Here is a 15,607-nt window from a genome sequence, read left to right as displayed (position 1 = left end):
CACTTCCCATGGAACATGAAGCAAGTCAGGCATTAATGGTCTGACTGTAGTAGAAAACGTTAATTCTTAAGGTCATGTCAAAATAGAATCATCAGGAAAACCCATCCTTCAGCCTAAGTTCTGCTCCGGGTCAGCTGTCTTGTCTCCTCTCTTGAGAAGATGTTTGTATCAGGAGTGTGGGAAGGTGGCAACCTTTGGTATTAAGATAGGGTTGTAGTCCAGTTATGTAACTTGAGGGCAGATTGGCTGCTGATCTTTTCTAGTGTTGTATTTTGTTCTGTATTTAAAGACCAAGCACTTGTTGGCCTTTGTCTTTGAAATCATGGTCTTTGGAGGCGATTAGAAAACCCAGTATTAGATTTTGCTTTTTAGTGGGAGGAGAGGAGAAAATACTAAAGAGCTAGGTTTAAGGGGAAGGAGGAAAAGTATCCCAGTCACACAAAGCATGCACTGAATTCCCTCCTGGGTGCGTTTCAGCAAGCATAGTTTTTGCTTTGGGCCCTTCTGGTCCAGAAATTTAAACAACAACCAGCAAACTGTGAAATTTGATCAGCATTCTAGAGCTGCTCCTCATATTTCATATCAATGACATTTGTTGATGCCTTTGAAAGTCCTGGTGGCTCTTTTTCATGTTGTGTCTAGAAATCCTCCAAACTCCCTATGATTCTGAACTGGTTTAAATGCAAAATAATTCATGGAGGAGAGTTTTAGGATCACTCCTATTTGTGTTGTGTGATCTCTTGCAAAAAGGAAATCATGTTTATCTCAGTGGTTTAGGGGAGCAGTTTGCAGCTCCTGGGAGAAAATTGTGGTCCCCCTGGAGATTACCACTGAGTTAGAACTCTTAGAGTTGATCCTGGATGCTTCCAGGAAGGGCTAACCACCTGCCCTCTGGACATCCTTCACCTTTTTAGCCATGCATCTGCCAGATTGCAGAATTCTAGGGCTGACAGAAGGGTTCTTAAACCTCACCTTGATTTTACAGCTGAGGCACAGGTAGAATTAGATTGGATTTTGTGAAAAAGGTAGGGAAGAACTGTAAACTAACAAGTTAAATCAGTTTAACGAATGACCTAAATGGCCTCTCTCTCCTAGGTAGAATTTGATACCTGGTGAGAAGTATTTTATGCAACTTGTATTAAATGATTCTCTGCATGCTCCTTAGTATTTCTTATCATTCTTTGTAGTGTTCATCTTTATGGTTTGGGGAGGCTACTCTCTTTTTATTTTTATTTCTTTATTTCTTTATTTATTTGAGACAGGGTCTCACTTTGTCACCCACACCAGAGTGCAGTGGCACAGTCACAGCTCGCTGCAACCTCATCCTCCCACTTCTCAGCCTTCCCAGTATTTGGGACTACAGGCACTCACCACCACTCCTGGCTAATTTTTCTATTTTTTGTAGAGATGACATCTTGCCATGTTGCCCAGGCTGGTCTCGAACTCCTGAACTCAAACAATCCACACACCTCAGCCTCCCAAAGTGCTAGGATTACAGGTGTGAGCCACAGTGCCCAGCCCTGAGTTTTTTAAATAACTAGAATGATACTGTGTCTTTTTTAACTTTGTTTTTTTTTTTAAATTCATATTAGATTTCTTTGTTTTGTGACGTATAACTGTAATTGAGTCATTTTCATGCTATGTAATATCCCATTATGTGACTATACCATCATTTTTTTAAAAAAGACATTTGGATCATTAATAGTTCTTTGCTATTACAAGCAGTGCTGCTGTGGAGATTCTTATACGTGTCTCAAATTCATTTAAGATGTCTAGCAGTGAAATTGTTGGTTTATAGGATATGTATGTACATGCTCAGCTTTACAAGGTAATGCTACATTGTTCTGTAAAGTGCTTGTTTCCAATTACATTGCCACCAACAGAGTGTGATAGTCCCTAGTCCTCCACATCTTCATACACATTTAGAATTGTCATGCTTTGTCATTTCAACCAATCTAGCAGGTATGTAATGGTATCTCATTGTACTTTAATTTGTGTTTCCTTTGTTACTAAAGATGTTGCACAGTTTTTCATATATTTAACAGGCTCTTTGAATATATTATTTTATGGATTTCCTGTTTAGCGTTTTGCTCATTTTTCTACTGGGTTCCCTTTTTTCTTCTCTTCCTAGGAGTTCTTGATATAGTCTACATATCAATCTTGTATTGAGTACATATGTTGCAGATTTTCTAAGTTTGTGGATGGTCTTTTCACTCTCTTTCAATTTCCATTCTTATTAATCACATGTATCAATCTTTTTATGAAATCTGGTGTCTTAAAGATTTATCTCCCTACTCTGTGGTCATCTAGTCTCCTATAGTTTTTTTTCTAAAAGTTTTAAAGTTTTTTGTTTCACATTTAAGTCTTATTATTTGAGTCTGTAATCCATCTGGAGTTACGGAGTGAGATAGAGATACATTTAAATATTTTTCAAATAATAAACAGTTATCCCAGCATCACTTATTAAGTAGCCCCTCTTTTTCCCACTGATATGAAATGCTAGCTCTGATATATATCAGGTTTCCTAATATTTGTGGGTTTATTTTGGGGGCTCTTGGTGTTATTTCATATTTTCCTGTACCATGGCAATACCACAGTGTCTGAATTATTATATCTTTGTAAGTTCTTAAGTCTGGGAGCACATGTTCTCCCACTTTGTTCTTTTTAAAGTGTCTTTGCTATTCTTGGCTCTTTGCAGTTGCATATAAATTTTATAATCAGCTTGATAAACTGCAAGGGGGTGTGCAAACAAGAAGAACAAAAGACACCCTATTGTGATTCCTGACTAGAATTGTATGGAATCTGTAGATCAATTTGTTGTGGATTAATACTCCTATATTGAAAGCCAGGTGCAGTGACATGTACCTGTAGTCCCAGCTACTCAGGAGGCTGAGGCGGGAAGATTGCTTAAGCTGGGAGTTTGAGGCCAACCTGAATATAGTGAGACCCTAACTCTTAACAACAAAACTTCCCTTTTGCATCTTTCAGTCCATGAGCGTGTGCAGCTCTCCATTTATTTAAATCTTCAGTGCCTTTCATTATACCTTTATGATTTTTTTCCCTAAAGTTCTTATGCCTGTTTAGTTAGATTTATTCTACATAGAATAGATTCTTTTTCATGCTGTTATAAATTTTACAAATTAATATGGTGTATTTTCTACTTGGTGCTAATATATGGAAATGCAATTTATTTCACATTATTGATTTTTTTTTCCAGCAACCTTGCTAAATAAATGGCATTAGTAATTCTAACAATTTATAGATTCTTCTGTGCACAAATCATATCTTCTGTCAATACTGGTGGGGGTTTTTTTTCCCCTAATTATTGTATCTTTTCTTTTTCCTGTCCTATTGCACAGTCCAGGACCTCTGAATAGAAGTTATGATAACAGGCATCTTTGTGTTATTTCATATTTTAAATGGACCCATGTTACTGATTCACAATTGATAGGATATTAGTTAAAGCTTTCTTAGGAAATATGCTTTATCATAAGAAAATTATTCTATTCATAGTTTGCTATATTTTATCATGAGTGGTTATTGAGTTTGATTTAAAAAAGTTTGCATCATTAAGATAACTAAAATTTTTTTTTTTTTTTACTGTGGTGAATTACACTATAAATTTGTCATTTTGAACAAAACTTGCATTTCTGAATATACTTGCTTATGATACTTTTTTTTACACATTACTAGAGTTGCCAAGCTAATGTTTTATTTATGAGTTTTGTGTCTTTGTTTATAACCCACGTTTCTCTTGTTCTCTCTTTATCTAGTGTATTGTCAAGATTACATTAGCCTCAGAAAAGGAGTTGAGGCATATTCACTCTTTCAGATAAACTCAAGACTGGAAATATCTGTTGCTTAATGTTCATTGGAACTTGCTTGCAAAATAGTCTGGCACTGGTGTTTTCCTTGTGGGATGATTTTTAACTATTGATTTAATTTACGTAATGATAATAGGATGACTTGTGCTTTTAAATTTCCTTTTGAATTTCTTTTGGCAACTCTAGGAGTTTGTCCACGTCACCTGTTTTCAAATATATTGGCAAAGAATTATTCATAATATACCTTGTCATATTTCAAAACATCTTCTGTAACTATGTCCCTTTTTTATTCCTTATTTCATTTGTATCATTTCTCTTTTGCTTAATCTCGCCATAGATTTTTTTTTCAAAGAATCAACTTTTTAAGTTAGCTCTACTTTGCATTTATTCTTTATTCCATTGATTTCTGCTATTTATAAATTTCCTTTCTTTTTTGGGTTTATTCTGTTTTTCTTTGTCTAGATTGGGTACTTTTATTTCAAGCCTTTCTTCTTCTTCTATACAAGTTTAAGGTTATAATTTTCCTCTCCCTACTGCTTTTTGCATTCTATCGATTTTGGTATTATTTATTTTAATTATTGTTAAAGTATAAGTATTTTCTAATTGCCATTTTGATTTTTTCTTTGATCCATGGGTATTTTTAAAATGTGTTCTTTGAATTTCCAAACTAAAGAGAAGATGGTTGTTTTTTATTTTTGTGTTTAGTTATCTCTCAACATTGACTGTTAATTTCAATACATTGTGGTCAGAGAATTTATCTATACAATATTGCTTCTTTGAAATTTGTTGACACTTGCTGTATGGTCTAGTATATATCAATTTTTAAAAAATATTTCAGCCAGGCGTGGTGACTGACAACTATAATCCCAGCAGTTTGGGAAGCTGAGGTGGGAGATTGCTTGAGGTCACGAGTTCAAGACCAGTCTGGTCAACATAGTAAGACCCCATCTCTCTCAGTTGTAAATGAAAAATAAATAAGTAGATAAAAATAAAAAATGTCATGTGTGCATCAAAAAATATGTCTTTTCCATTATTAGCACATGTTGTATGTTTATGTCCAATAAGTCAAATCTCCATACAAAACTTGTGTGTGTGTGTGTGTGTGTGTGTCAGTTTGATCAATTGTATACTGAAAGGGATGTATTAAAATCTGCCATTCCAATATAGATTTGACTATTTCTTCTGGTACCTCTTTCAATTTTAGGCATATATATTTTGAAGGTATTTTATTGGAACTATGCACATTTAGAATTGTTTTATCTTCCTGATGGGTTGAATCTTTAGAATGTTGAATGACTGTTTATCTGGAGTAATGATTTTTGCCTTGAAATCTATCTGATCTCATTTTAATATTGCTATACCAGCATAGCATAACTTGTTCCAGTCTTTTACTTTTAACCTGTTTTTCTTTATCCTGTTGTGTAGGAGTGTCTCTTGCAAACAGCATAGGGCTTCTTTTTTCTTTTTTAAATTTGAGCTAATGATCTGTACCTTTTAGCTGAAGATTTTTAGCCCATTTTTATTGACATTTTTGCGTTTGGTTCTATCATCTCGTTTTACATTTGTGTTTGCCTCATTTTTTCAGATTGTTTTCTTTCTAGCATTATTTTAAATTGATTTTCCTACTCCTCATTCCATTTTTTCCCCCTTCTAATGATTTGGAAGTTACCCATTCTGTTTTTCTTCATTTAGTGTTGATCTTAGAACTTTTAGCATGAATATTTTAAAATATTTAACGTTAATCAATATCTTTAACCTTCTGATTAATACGGGGCTCTGGGAATGCTTTAAATTCAGTTCTGTCCACCTCCCAATTGATATGCTACATTTCTCCAGTACTTCAGTTCTGGGTATTTTTGGTTTTTTTGTTTGTTTGTTTTGTGTGTGTGTGTGTAGTGTCTTTAACCACTTCATTATTATTATTGTATTGTACAGTCAATACTTGGCCACATTTTCTTTTCTTTTTTGGGATAGGGTCTCACTCCTGTTGCCCAGGCTGGAGTGCAGTGGCACGAACACAGCTCACTGCAGCCTCAGCCTCCCAGTTTCAAATGATCCTACCACCCCAGCCTCCCAAGTAGTGGGGACTACAGGCATGCACCACCATGTTCAGTTAATTTTTTGCATTTTTAGTAGAGATAGGGTTTTGCCATGTTGCCAGGCTGGTCTTGGAACTGCTGGGCTCAAGTGGTTCGCTTCCCTCGGCCTCCCAAAGTGCTGGGATTACAGACGTGAGCTACCGCACCCAGCCTACATTTTCTTTACTGATCATTTCTTCTTACATCTCAGATCTTCCATTTTGGATTGTTTTTCTCTTTCCTGAAATATATTCTTAAGAAATTCCTACAGTGAGGGTTTATTTGAGGTTAAAGCCCTGAATTTTTGCCTGAAAAGATGTATTTTGCCCTTACCCTTAGAAGATAGTGTTACTGGATACAAAATTCTAGATTGACAGTTATTTTCTCTCTTGAGAATATTGTTCCACTTTCTTCTGCTTCACTTGTTTTATCCTAATTAGTACTTAGGCGATACGTTTTCTTTGTACTACTTTAAAATCTTTTTGTCTTTTTTGTGTCAGCTCTAAAGTTTGACTGTGATGTGTCTACGTATGGGCTTTATTTTCTTTATCCTGCATGGGATGTGTTGGCTTTCTGAATCTGAAGATTGGTACTGTCATCAAAACTAGAAAATTCTAGCCATTTTCTATTCAAGTATTGAATCTTCCCCATTTTTTCTTTTCACTGAAACTCCAGTTAGATTTCTATTGGTTCTTCTTCCTGTGTTCCGTCTCATCCAACCTTTCTTCCGTATTCTCTATCTCTGTCTCTTTCTGCTGACTTTTGTGTAGTATCTTCAGGTCCATATAACAATTCACTAATTTTTCTCTTCAGCCACATTGAGTTTTTTAGGACCACCTTCAATGTAGATTAATTAATTTATTTTTGATGCAGGGTCTCACTATGTTGCCCCAGCTAGGCTTGATCTCCTGGGCTCAAGCACTTCTTCCTCCTCAGCATCTTGAGTAGCTGAGATTACAGGTGTGAGCCACCACACTTTGCATTGATGTTTTTAATTTCAAAGATTATATGTTTTATCTCTAGAAGTTCTGTTTAGTGCTTTGTAATGTAGTCTGATCCTCCTTTCTAGTATTTTTCAATTCCCTCCTTTATTTCTTTAAACATACTAACTTTACATTCTGTAACTAATTATTTCAACATTTGTAGTCTTTGCTGTTCAGATTCTATCATTTCTTTGTTCTGTTGTCTCTTTGCTTATGGTGGCTCCCATTGTGTTTAATGTTTTTATTTTTATTTTCTTTATTATGAACCCATGTTCTTGAAATCTTATCCATGGAAATTCCTTGTGGCTTGGGTTTAAAGTATGTTCTTCCAGAAAGGATTTGCTTTTGAAACCTTGGTTGGAAGCCCGGGGAACCAGTATACCTGAGGCCACTTTAACGCCCTTAGAGGGTGCACAGTAACCAGAGAGCAGCCAGCATCCACCTTCCTGCTGCTCCCTTCCTGCCTCCCACTGAGTGAGTTTGGGTTCTTGTTCTTCTGCGAGGGCAGACGTTTGCTGTAGAGAAACTTTGGCTTTCTTAGTTGCCTAGTTGCCTGATTGCTCACGTTGCAGATTATTTTTAAATGTTTTATTTGTGTGTATGTTTGTGTGGTTCTCTGAATATCCCTGATTTTCTAGTGAACTGAGCAATGCCTTTAAAACAAGTTACTGTACTTGATCTAGGATATTTTGTATTATAGTCAGAAGAGAACCTTCCAAATGTGTCTCTACCACTTGGCTGGAGGTGGAAGTCTCTGGTCATCTCTTCTCTTCCATGTCTACTTGCAGTTGGTTTTCAAAAGAAGCTTTGAACTTGCTCCAGTCCCCTGCTTCTACAATCCCATTAATTCCATCTGCTTTTCACATTTGGCAAAAGATCAGAGTCCTCAAGTAAATCCCTGGGGAGGACAACTACCCTACGTGATATCCTTTAGAGTTAGAGCCATTAGTTCCAGAGAGACTCCTAGTGCGGCAGGTAAGAGGCGGAGACGCTACATGCTCGTTATACTGTAGTGGAACCCCTAATTAACTGGTTAAACAAACAAACAAACAAGAAATGGCAAATGGCCATGTCATAAACCTACACCTTGACTTTTAGTTAAAAGCCTGCTCATTCTAGGTTTGAACTAATGTGATTTCTCACTTTTTATGTTTGATATTTTCCAACTATCTGACAAGAGAATGAGTACCAGGTTTTATTTGAGATGAATAGCACGTGGTTTTGTTGAGCCACGTGCGTGAAACTTTTAGAGGCCCAGTAAAATCAGGTGGCTCTGAGTTATGCTAATGTATGCTAATTGCTACATCATTACACAGAAATTCAGCTAAAACTGAAAAATCGCAGACATTTCGGATGTATCACATGTTCATTTTAATGAATGATTTTTAAGAAAGTGGTTAGAAATTCACCTTCCAACATGTTGAGAATGGCTGGTTTCTTTTAAGCATTTGTTGTCCTGTAATGGCAATCCCCGTGGCGGGAAGCATTTGACACCCAGTCAGTGCAGCAGGCTTTCTCCATCATGAATAACGTTGCACCAAGTTATTAATAAATGAAGGAGCTTGTCACTTCCTGCTGAGTTTTGTGTGTAATTTATGGATTACATAATCCCAAGCTACAATCTCAGGGAAGGTTAATTTCATCAAACGAGAAAGAGAGACATTTATATTTTAATTCTCACTCCCCGAAGTCATGTCTGTGTACCTGTTTTCATCCAGAAATATTGTCAGTGGATGAATTGGTTTTCTGTCTTTATCACAGTAAACTTCCTTCTTCGGGAGTGGCAGGGAGATATTTTGAATTCCTGCTTGAACCATCTTTGAGATTGTCTGAGCCACCCCACTCATCAACCATGGGGCTCGCTGAGCTTCTGTTTTTCTGTGAAATGGATTAAGTAGGCCAGTGTTCCAAGAGGGACTTGGGTCCTGGACTCTGTTGACATGCAGTGTGAGTCTAGGTGGTACCAGAAACTCTGCCCCACACAGCATCAGATCAGGTGCCGTGGAATCATTCTCTTTTCTATTCTCCCTTTAATCCATGGGATCTCTTTAAGAAGAAAGTTTCCATTTGGATCCCCCTCTTCAATGCTGCTAATCTCCCTATTTAAGAAAGAGAGAGACATTCCCAGGCTCGAAACCATTCCTCTTGTGATAGTGTGGAGCTCACCTTTAACGTCATTGCTTTGGTTCTAGTGTATTCCCCCTCCCCCCAACACTTTGTATTTAAAAAAGATTCAAACTTAGGAAAAAAGGGAAAGAAAAGCACAATGAATAGCACAGACCCTTCACCTAGATTCACCAGGAATCAGCACCGTGGAGCACTTGCTTTCTTTCTCACTCTCGTGATTCTCCCCGTCTGTGTTCAGAGAGGGATCACGTTCTGCTTCACTGTGGTAGTGACGTGAGTTGTAAGCCCCAAGTTATTTTTTAAAAGAAGCATTCAGAACTGAATCCATTTATTAAAAGCTAAGTATAGCCCACTTTACTCTTTCAATTATACTTAGGTTTACTATGAAACTGTTTGATGTTAGTTCAGCAGGTGAATTATTTTTGTATTTTACAGTAGTTCCCTGAAATGGCAACGATCAAGAGGACCATACAACGAGACTTTCATTTTCGTTCGCTTTAATAACTCTTAGTAGCTAGCTGTATGATTAATTACATTTACCAAGTCTCACATTTGGTAGCACCTCAAGGTAATCTTATCCCAGCCATCTTTAGGCACCCAAGACACAGCCAAGAAATAGGAAGTCTGCAGAAAACAGATATGGAGGAGGCCAGACCCCAAAGCTCAGGGGCCATGTTCACAGGCAAGCCCTGGAGGAACTCCTCTTGAAGGGCCTGTTGCCTCTGACTTGGTACTGGGTTCCCATACGCCTCCTGATCCAGAATAGAAAGAGAAAACAAGACTGCTCAGAGTGAACAAGTCATAGCAGCAGGAAGTCGCAGGAATCGGATGGCAAGTAAACATGATCAGGCACCACAAGCAGCCTTGCTCTGTGCTCAGGACAGTTCATTTAATCCTCGCGCAGCCCCGCAAGGTAGACGAGAAAGCTGAGGCTTCAAGAAGTAAAACAACCTGCTCAGAGTCACCGATAAGCAGCACTGGGATATGAACACAGGCGTGTGTGGCGTGCAAGCCAGGCTCTGTCTGTAAGGATTTGGGGGAGGTGGTGTGTGTCTGGGATCACGGAGCACAGGACACAAGCTGGGAACCTTCTGGGTCTCACTGGGACTTCAATGAACAAATGCACACATTGTAAGTGTTGGGGTTCATCATGAGGCTCTTGGACATCTAGCAAAGACTGAGTTTTGATAATGACCCTCATGCATTTTGTTGGTGGACACAACAGTACGAAGTCTCTCCCCCAGCCTAAATTTAGCAGAATACCACTGGCCCTGGGGCCAAAGGAGAGCAACTCCTTCGCCTCACTCCCTACTGCACCCTTTTCATTAGGGACTCTTTCCCTTCCCCTTTCACTTTCTATGTGGGGTGCAACTGAAGTCTCCCTGAGCCTCAAGGCCCATGAGGGTGACAGGAGAAAAGCCAGGGTAGAAATTGTCCCTACCGTTATCTCATTGGTGATCCTGACCCCACAGCCCTTCTGCCGGTGCCATATCCTCAGGGTGTTCCCAGTGAGTCATGGTGGTGGAGACCCACAGTCACTTCCCAAGCTTCATACTGTCGGCCACGTGATTCCACCTGCTGCTGCACTTCCTCAGTTTATCTGTTGTGTCCACTGTGCTGACACAGCGATAGCCACTGGGGGCCTAGCAGTAACCACACCCTGTCTCGTGGAGCTAGCTCTCTGATGGGACACATTCATGGACATCATCACCACACAGTTCATGATGATGGTGGGGAGTGTCCTCTATGGAGGGAGGATAAGAGTACTTACAGTTGGGCTCATCTAGGCAGGAAAAGTATGGTCATGTACCCCAGAACTCTTAGAAATGGATCACAAGGTAGATGAGCTTACAGGAAACCGGGCCAGCATGGTGCAATAAAACAGTTCTCATCCCGTCAAATTCTTCAGCCCTTGTGTCCTAGATCAGATGCCTTGTCTTCCACAAAACATTCCCTGGTGTCATTCCTTTGTCCCCTTCAGCTACAAGTGACCCTCCTCTCCTGCAAGTAGTCATCCTTCTGAAGGCTAGGTGCCAGGCACTATCAGACAGGCAGCTGCCTCCCAAACGCAAGGAGTGTGGGTCCTAACCAGGAATAAGCTTCACAGCCATTGCTCTCAGGCCAAGCCCTGGTCCCGACACCTGCAGGCATTAACGCGTGTCCTCAGCCCCACACCCATGGGGAGCAGGTGTAGTTACTATTCCCACTTCCCCGATAAGGAAGGACAAGGGATGTTAAGTACATCGCTCAGATGTAAAGACACAAAGAAATAATCAGAGGCGTGATGAGCACTACAGAGGCCTGATAGGCATGGGTAGCAGGGACCTTGTTATAGGGAAATCACCAAGGAGGGTCGGTCTGGTGATGTAGCTAAGACCTCAAGTTTGAGAGTCAGACTTTGATTCCAGTCCCTGCTCTGCACGTGATTAGCTGTGTGACTTTAAGTAAATCACTGAGCTTCTCCAGGCTTCACTTCGAGCCACTGTAAACTAAGGATGCTAATATCCACTTTACAGAGTTAAACATGGTCCTCTGCGCAGACTTAGCAGCGCGCCTGGCAGGTGTTGAGTTGGGGAAATCGTAGCTTACTGCTCTCTGGTCTGTGACGTGACCCTGACTTGCCTTTCTGTTAGGCTGCAGCATCGCTGTGACAGTGTCTATATCCGATCCAACCCCGTGTCCCCGTGTCTCTCCCCCAGAACCCTCCCTAAGGTCATGCATTTCTATTAGTCGCTCAATGAATATTTGTAGATTGCATGAACGAGGGAGGGAATGCATGAGTGAGTAGCTGTCACCACATGGCAGGTGTCTTTGCTGAACACTGGTTTAGTCTTCTGACAAAAGCCTCCTAATGTAGCAGCTTCAGACGAGAGCAGACTTTGTTCTCTGAAGTACCAGCCAACATCGTCTGGCGGTGTCTGACTCCGCGGTGTTGGCGGGGACGCGAACCAAGCACAGCTTGATTTTTATGGTTTAATGTAAGAGATGGAGCCTCCGCCACTGTCACTTCAGAAGTGCTATTTTGACGTCTCAGCCACACAAATGGAGTGAAGCTGCCATTATAGGAGATAAGCAGGGGAGACTGAGGTGTCAGGATTTAGGACCCTGCCTTCAAAGCAGACCCACCTGTTGCCCCCACAGTTTGCGAGTGGCTCCATTGAACGCAGAGGGGCTGATGTTTGAAGGCAAGCAGGCTGCTGGGCACCCCCATCTGAGGAGGTCTAACTGTGTCCCCTTTTTGTCTCCCGTCCCTCCCCACTGTCCTCGCTCTGCAGGAATGGCATCACCAGCTGCCGGATGCGGACTGAGAGCGAGCCGTCATGTGGCTCCCCGGTGGTCAGCGGAGACCCCAAGGAGGATCACAACTACAGCAGTGCCAAGTCCTCCAACGCCCGGAGCACCTCGCCCACCAGCGACTCCATCTCCTCCTCGTCCTCCTCCTCCTCGGCCGACGACCACTATGAGTTTGCCACCAAGGGGAGCCAGGAGGGCAGCGAGGGCAGCGAGGGGAGCTTCCGGAGCCGCGAGAGCCCCAGCGACACAGAGGAGGATGACAGGAAGCACAGCCAGAAGGAGCCCAAGGATTCTCTGGGGGACAGCGGGTATGCATCCCAGCACAAGAAGCGCCAGCACTTCGCCAAGGCCAGGAAGGTCCCCAGCGACACACTGCCCCTCAAAAAGAGACGCACCGAAAAGCCCCCCGAGAGCGACGACGAGGAGATGAAAGAAGCAGCGGGGTCACTCCTGCACTTAGCAGGGATCAGGTCCTGTTTGAATAACATCACCAATCGGACGGCAAAGGGGCAGAAAGAGCAAAAGGAAACCACAAAAAATTAAAAACAAGTCACTGATTTGTTTTGAACTTACGGCCATTTGGTTTCAGCATGTCAGGAGATTTCGAATGATTTGTGGCAATATCAGCGATTTTTTTCTTTTTTCTCGTTTTTGGTTTGGTTTTCTTTCTTTTCTTTTCCTTTTATTTTGTTTTAATTTGCCCCCCTTCTTTGTTTTGGACCCTTAAGAATTTTATTTTTAAAGGAGATTGAAGCCATAGAACTCATATTGACACTCAGCTGTTTTACAAAAGCTTTTCATTATCTGAAGACAAAACCGAAAAAGCCAAAATTACCATTGCTTCCTCCAGCTTGTCAGAAACCTGTGGCTGAATCCGCAGGGATGTCAACGTCAATACCACAGGAACACACATTCGGCACCTAGAAGGCACGTGGGCAAAGTAATCATCGTTCAGGCCCAACCCTTAGGTTTAAAAAGTCAGGTTGTCCATCCCATTGGGTTCACTGAGGCACATAAAGCAATTGAGGAGAAGGAGGACCCCTTGTCCCCCTAGGAGCAGACCCAAGCCTGTGGCACCAGGCATCTGATGGTGCCAGGAAAGCCACTGGAACTGTCACACGGCAAGCACAGAGGGCCGGCCACCAGTCCTCCATGCTTCTGAACCCTGAAGCCCGATGACGTCTTACGAGGTGGACGTTGGACTGTTCACGCACATCGGGCGTCAGTGACTCATGGAGAAGAAATGGGGTAAATTTTTAGTGATGTTGCTAATCATTGAATTCTGTTCTCTATTAAATTAAGAAAATGTTCCAAAAGCCATAAGCCTGAAGGTTGGCCCTGTGCACACACACATACACAGAGACACACACCACAACACACCACGCATACACCCACAACACACACACACACACACACACAGAGAACACTGATGTGGAAAACAAGCTGTGTCTTCTTAACTGCCCAAGTGAAAAGCAACCAAGTCCAGGAAATTACAATAGCTGTTAAGGAAAGGAAATAATGGTACAGATCTTTTTCTGTCTATCAAAACTATTTGATCCAAGTGAAAAAAAAAAAACTAGAAAGCTACGGAACCTGCCATTAGTATTGTGGTGTATTTTTAAGATTAAAGGCACACTGATGGACAAAAAAAAAGTAAAACATGGCAAAAAATAAAATAACTCCTATACTGCCCTCAAAATGGAGTTTGCAATTAATGTCAGGATTTATCTTTGCAAAAATCAATGATTTCCACGTTCAGCCAGTATAGCCAGCAGTAATTTCTGATCCACAATGCATGGATTCCTTTGAAGAAAAAAAAGAAAAAGAAAAAAAATCACAAAAACAAACTTTTTTTATTCAAAAGTAACAAAGTTCTTGTAAGGTAAATAATGTATTTAGCATGAAGCATGAATTATTTTCATATAAATATAGAAAATAGAGAAAAGGCTATGCCTCTAATTTTTAAGCCCTTAGGCTTAGAGGTTCTTTTGGTTTTCTTCTTTTTTCTTTCTTTTTCTTTGCTTCCTTTCTTTCCTTTTTGTTTTTGTTTTTTGTTTTTGTTTTTGTTTTTTTCGGGTTATTTTGTTTTGGTTTTTTGAAGCAGGTGTTTAAGGTTTAACCTTCTTCAGGGACAAATTCTGACTGTTGGGGAACTTACTCTGCAATATAAAAATATCTTCATGCTCTGGTAGGGCTTGGATGGTTGAACTCTGTACTGCCTTGTGTGCACTTCAGCCCCGACCCCCTCTGATTCTCTGTTGAAAGTGTGTCCTTTCTCTCTGTCTGTACATGTTTAACATGACGCAATAATTTGAGGGCAAACTTAGTAGTGAGTGTGTATGATAGAACCAAGAGAGTTATGGGACGCTTACTTGAGAAAATCATTACCATGATTTGGTTCTAGGAAAAAGGCAGTGAATAATTATGCAAATTAGCCAGAAGAAGGGGAAACGTGCTAATGGGCCTTATTGGGTGAGGGGACGAGATGGGGTTCACGTGAAGGAGGAAGCGATGCCGAGGTAGGAAAGGCCAGCCCCAGACGTCCTATCGCCACAACGCCATGTCGCGGTAGGACCGCAGGGGCCGGCCATCGCTACCTTCAGCACACTGACCAACCTGGAATTAAGACCACCTGGATCGTGAGAGCTGAATTTAGAAACCAGACAGTGTCATGCAGCCCAGAAACTCCTGCTGTTACCTTTGCCTAAGAAATTTTCTTTGGAGGGGGCGGGGGGGTTCCAAAGAGAAATCTCTAGAAGAATATGATCTTCCATCCAAGTGGAGGGAAACTTTAAAACACAGACACCCAGTACTGTGGCTCAGGATACGATGCGTGAGGAGAGGGAGGGAACAGAGATGACCTTAACTTTTAAACAAGGGACTGCTGTGGGCCAAAGCCAAGCCCATCTGCCAGGACCAGGTAGTGTCAGAAGCTCCATCAGCCCGGACAGTGGGAACTAACTGGTGCATTCCTCACACTTACCTTCCGGTGGGTTGCTGATGAGAGAACCTGAAAAAACGTGCACCTCTACAACAGGTCGAATTCATGACCTGAAGCTGAAAACTTCTAGCATATTTGTTCAGGGGTGTACATGGGAATAAAATATCTTTGCAGTGCTCTGTTCCCTCTGTCCCCTCAGACATCTGCCACCCTAAAAGCCATCCACAGCTATGGAGCCTGAGCGACACCTTGATGTGTGTTGTCACCTGACCAAGCCTAACGACCTCCAGCTCAGTGCCCCACCTTCATCCCACTCCCCCGATGATAAAATTCAGACCTCTCTCCTGAAAGGCAAGAGGT

At 41.1% G+C, this 15,607-nt stretch overlaps 1 protein-coding gene across 6 annotated transcripts in view; it reads left to right on the top strand.

The window, feature by feature from the left end:
- The window catches only part of FOXN3 (forkhead box N3), a 458,925-nt gene extending 444,223 nt beyond the window's left edge, over positions 1-14,702 (top strand). For all 6 annotated transcript variants that reach the window (XM_073011249.1, XM_073011252.1, XM_073011248.1 and 3 more), the window contains one exon: positions 12,288-14,702. In XM_073011249.1, the coding sequence (XP_072867350.1) occupies positions 12,288-12,849 (562 nt within the window). In that variant the 3' untranslated portion in view covers positions 12,850-14,702. The remainder of the gene's footprint in view (positions 1-12,287) is intronic.
- The last annotated feature ends 905 nt before the right edge of the window (positions 14,703-15,607 follow it).

The sequence above is a fragment of the Chlorocebus sabaeus genome, chromosome 24, assembly GCF_047675955.1.
Source record: "Chlorocebus sabaeus isolate Y175 chromosome 24, mChlSab1.0.hap1, whole genome shotgun sequence".
NCBI lineage: Eukaryota > Metazoa > Chordata > Mammalia > Primates > Cercopithecidae > Chlorocebus > Chlorocebus sabaeus.
Note: the sequence above shows the minus strand (reverse complement) of the source record. Positions and strands in the feature narration are given on the sequence as shown.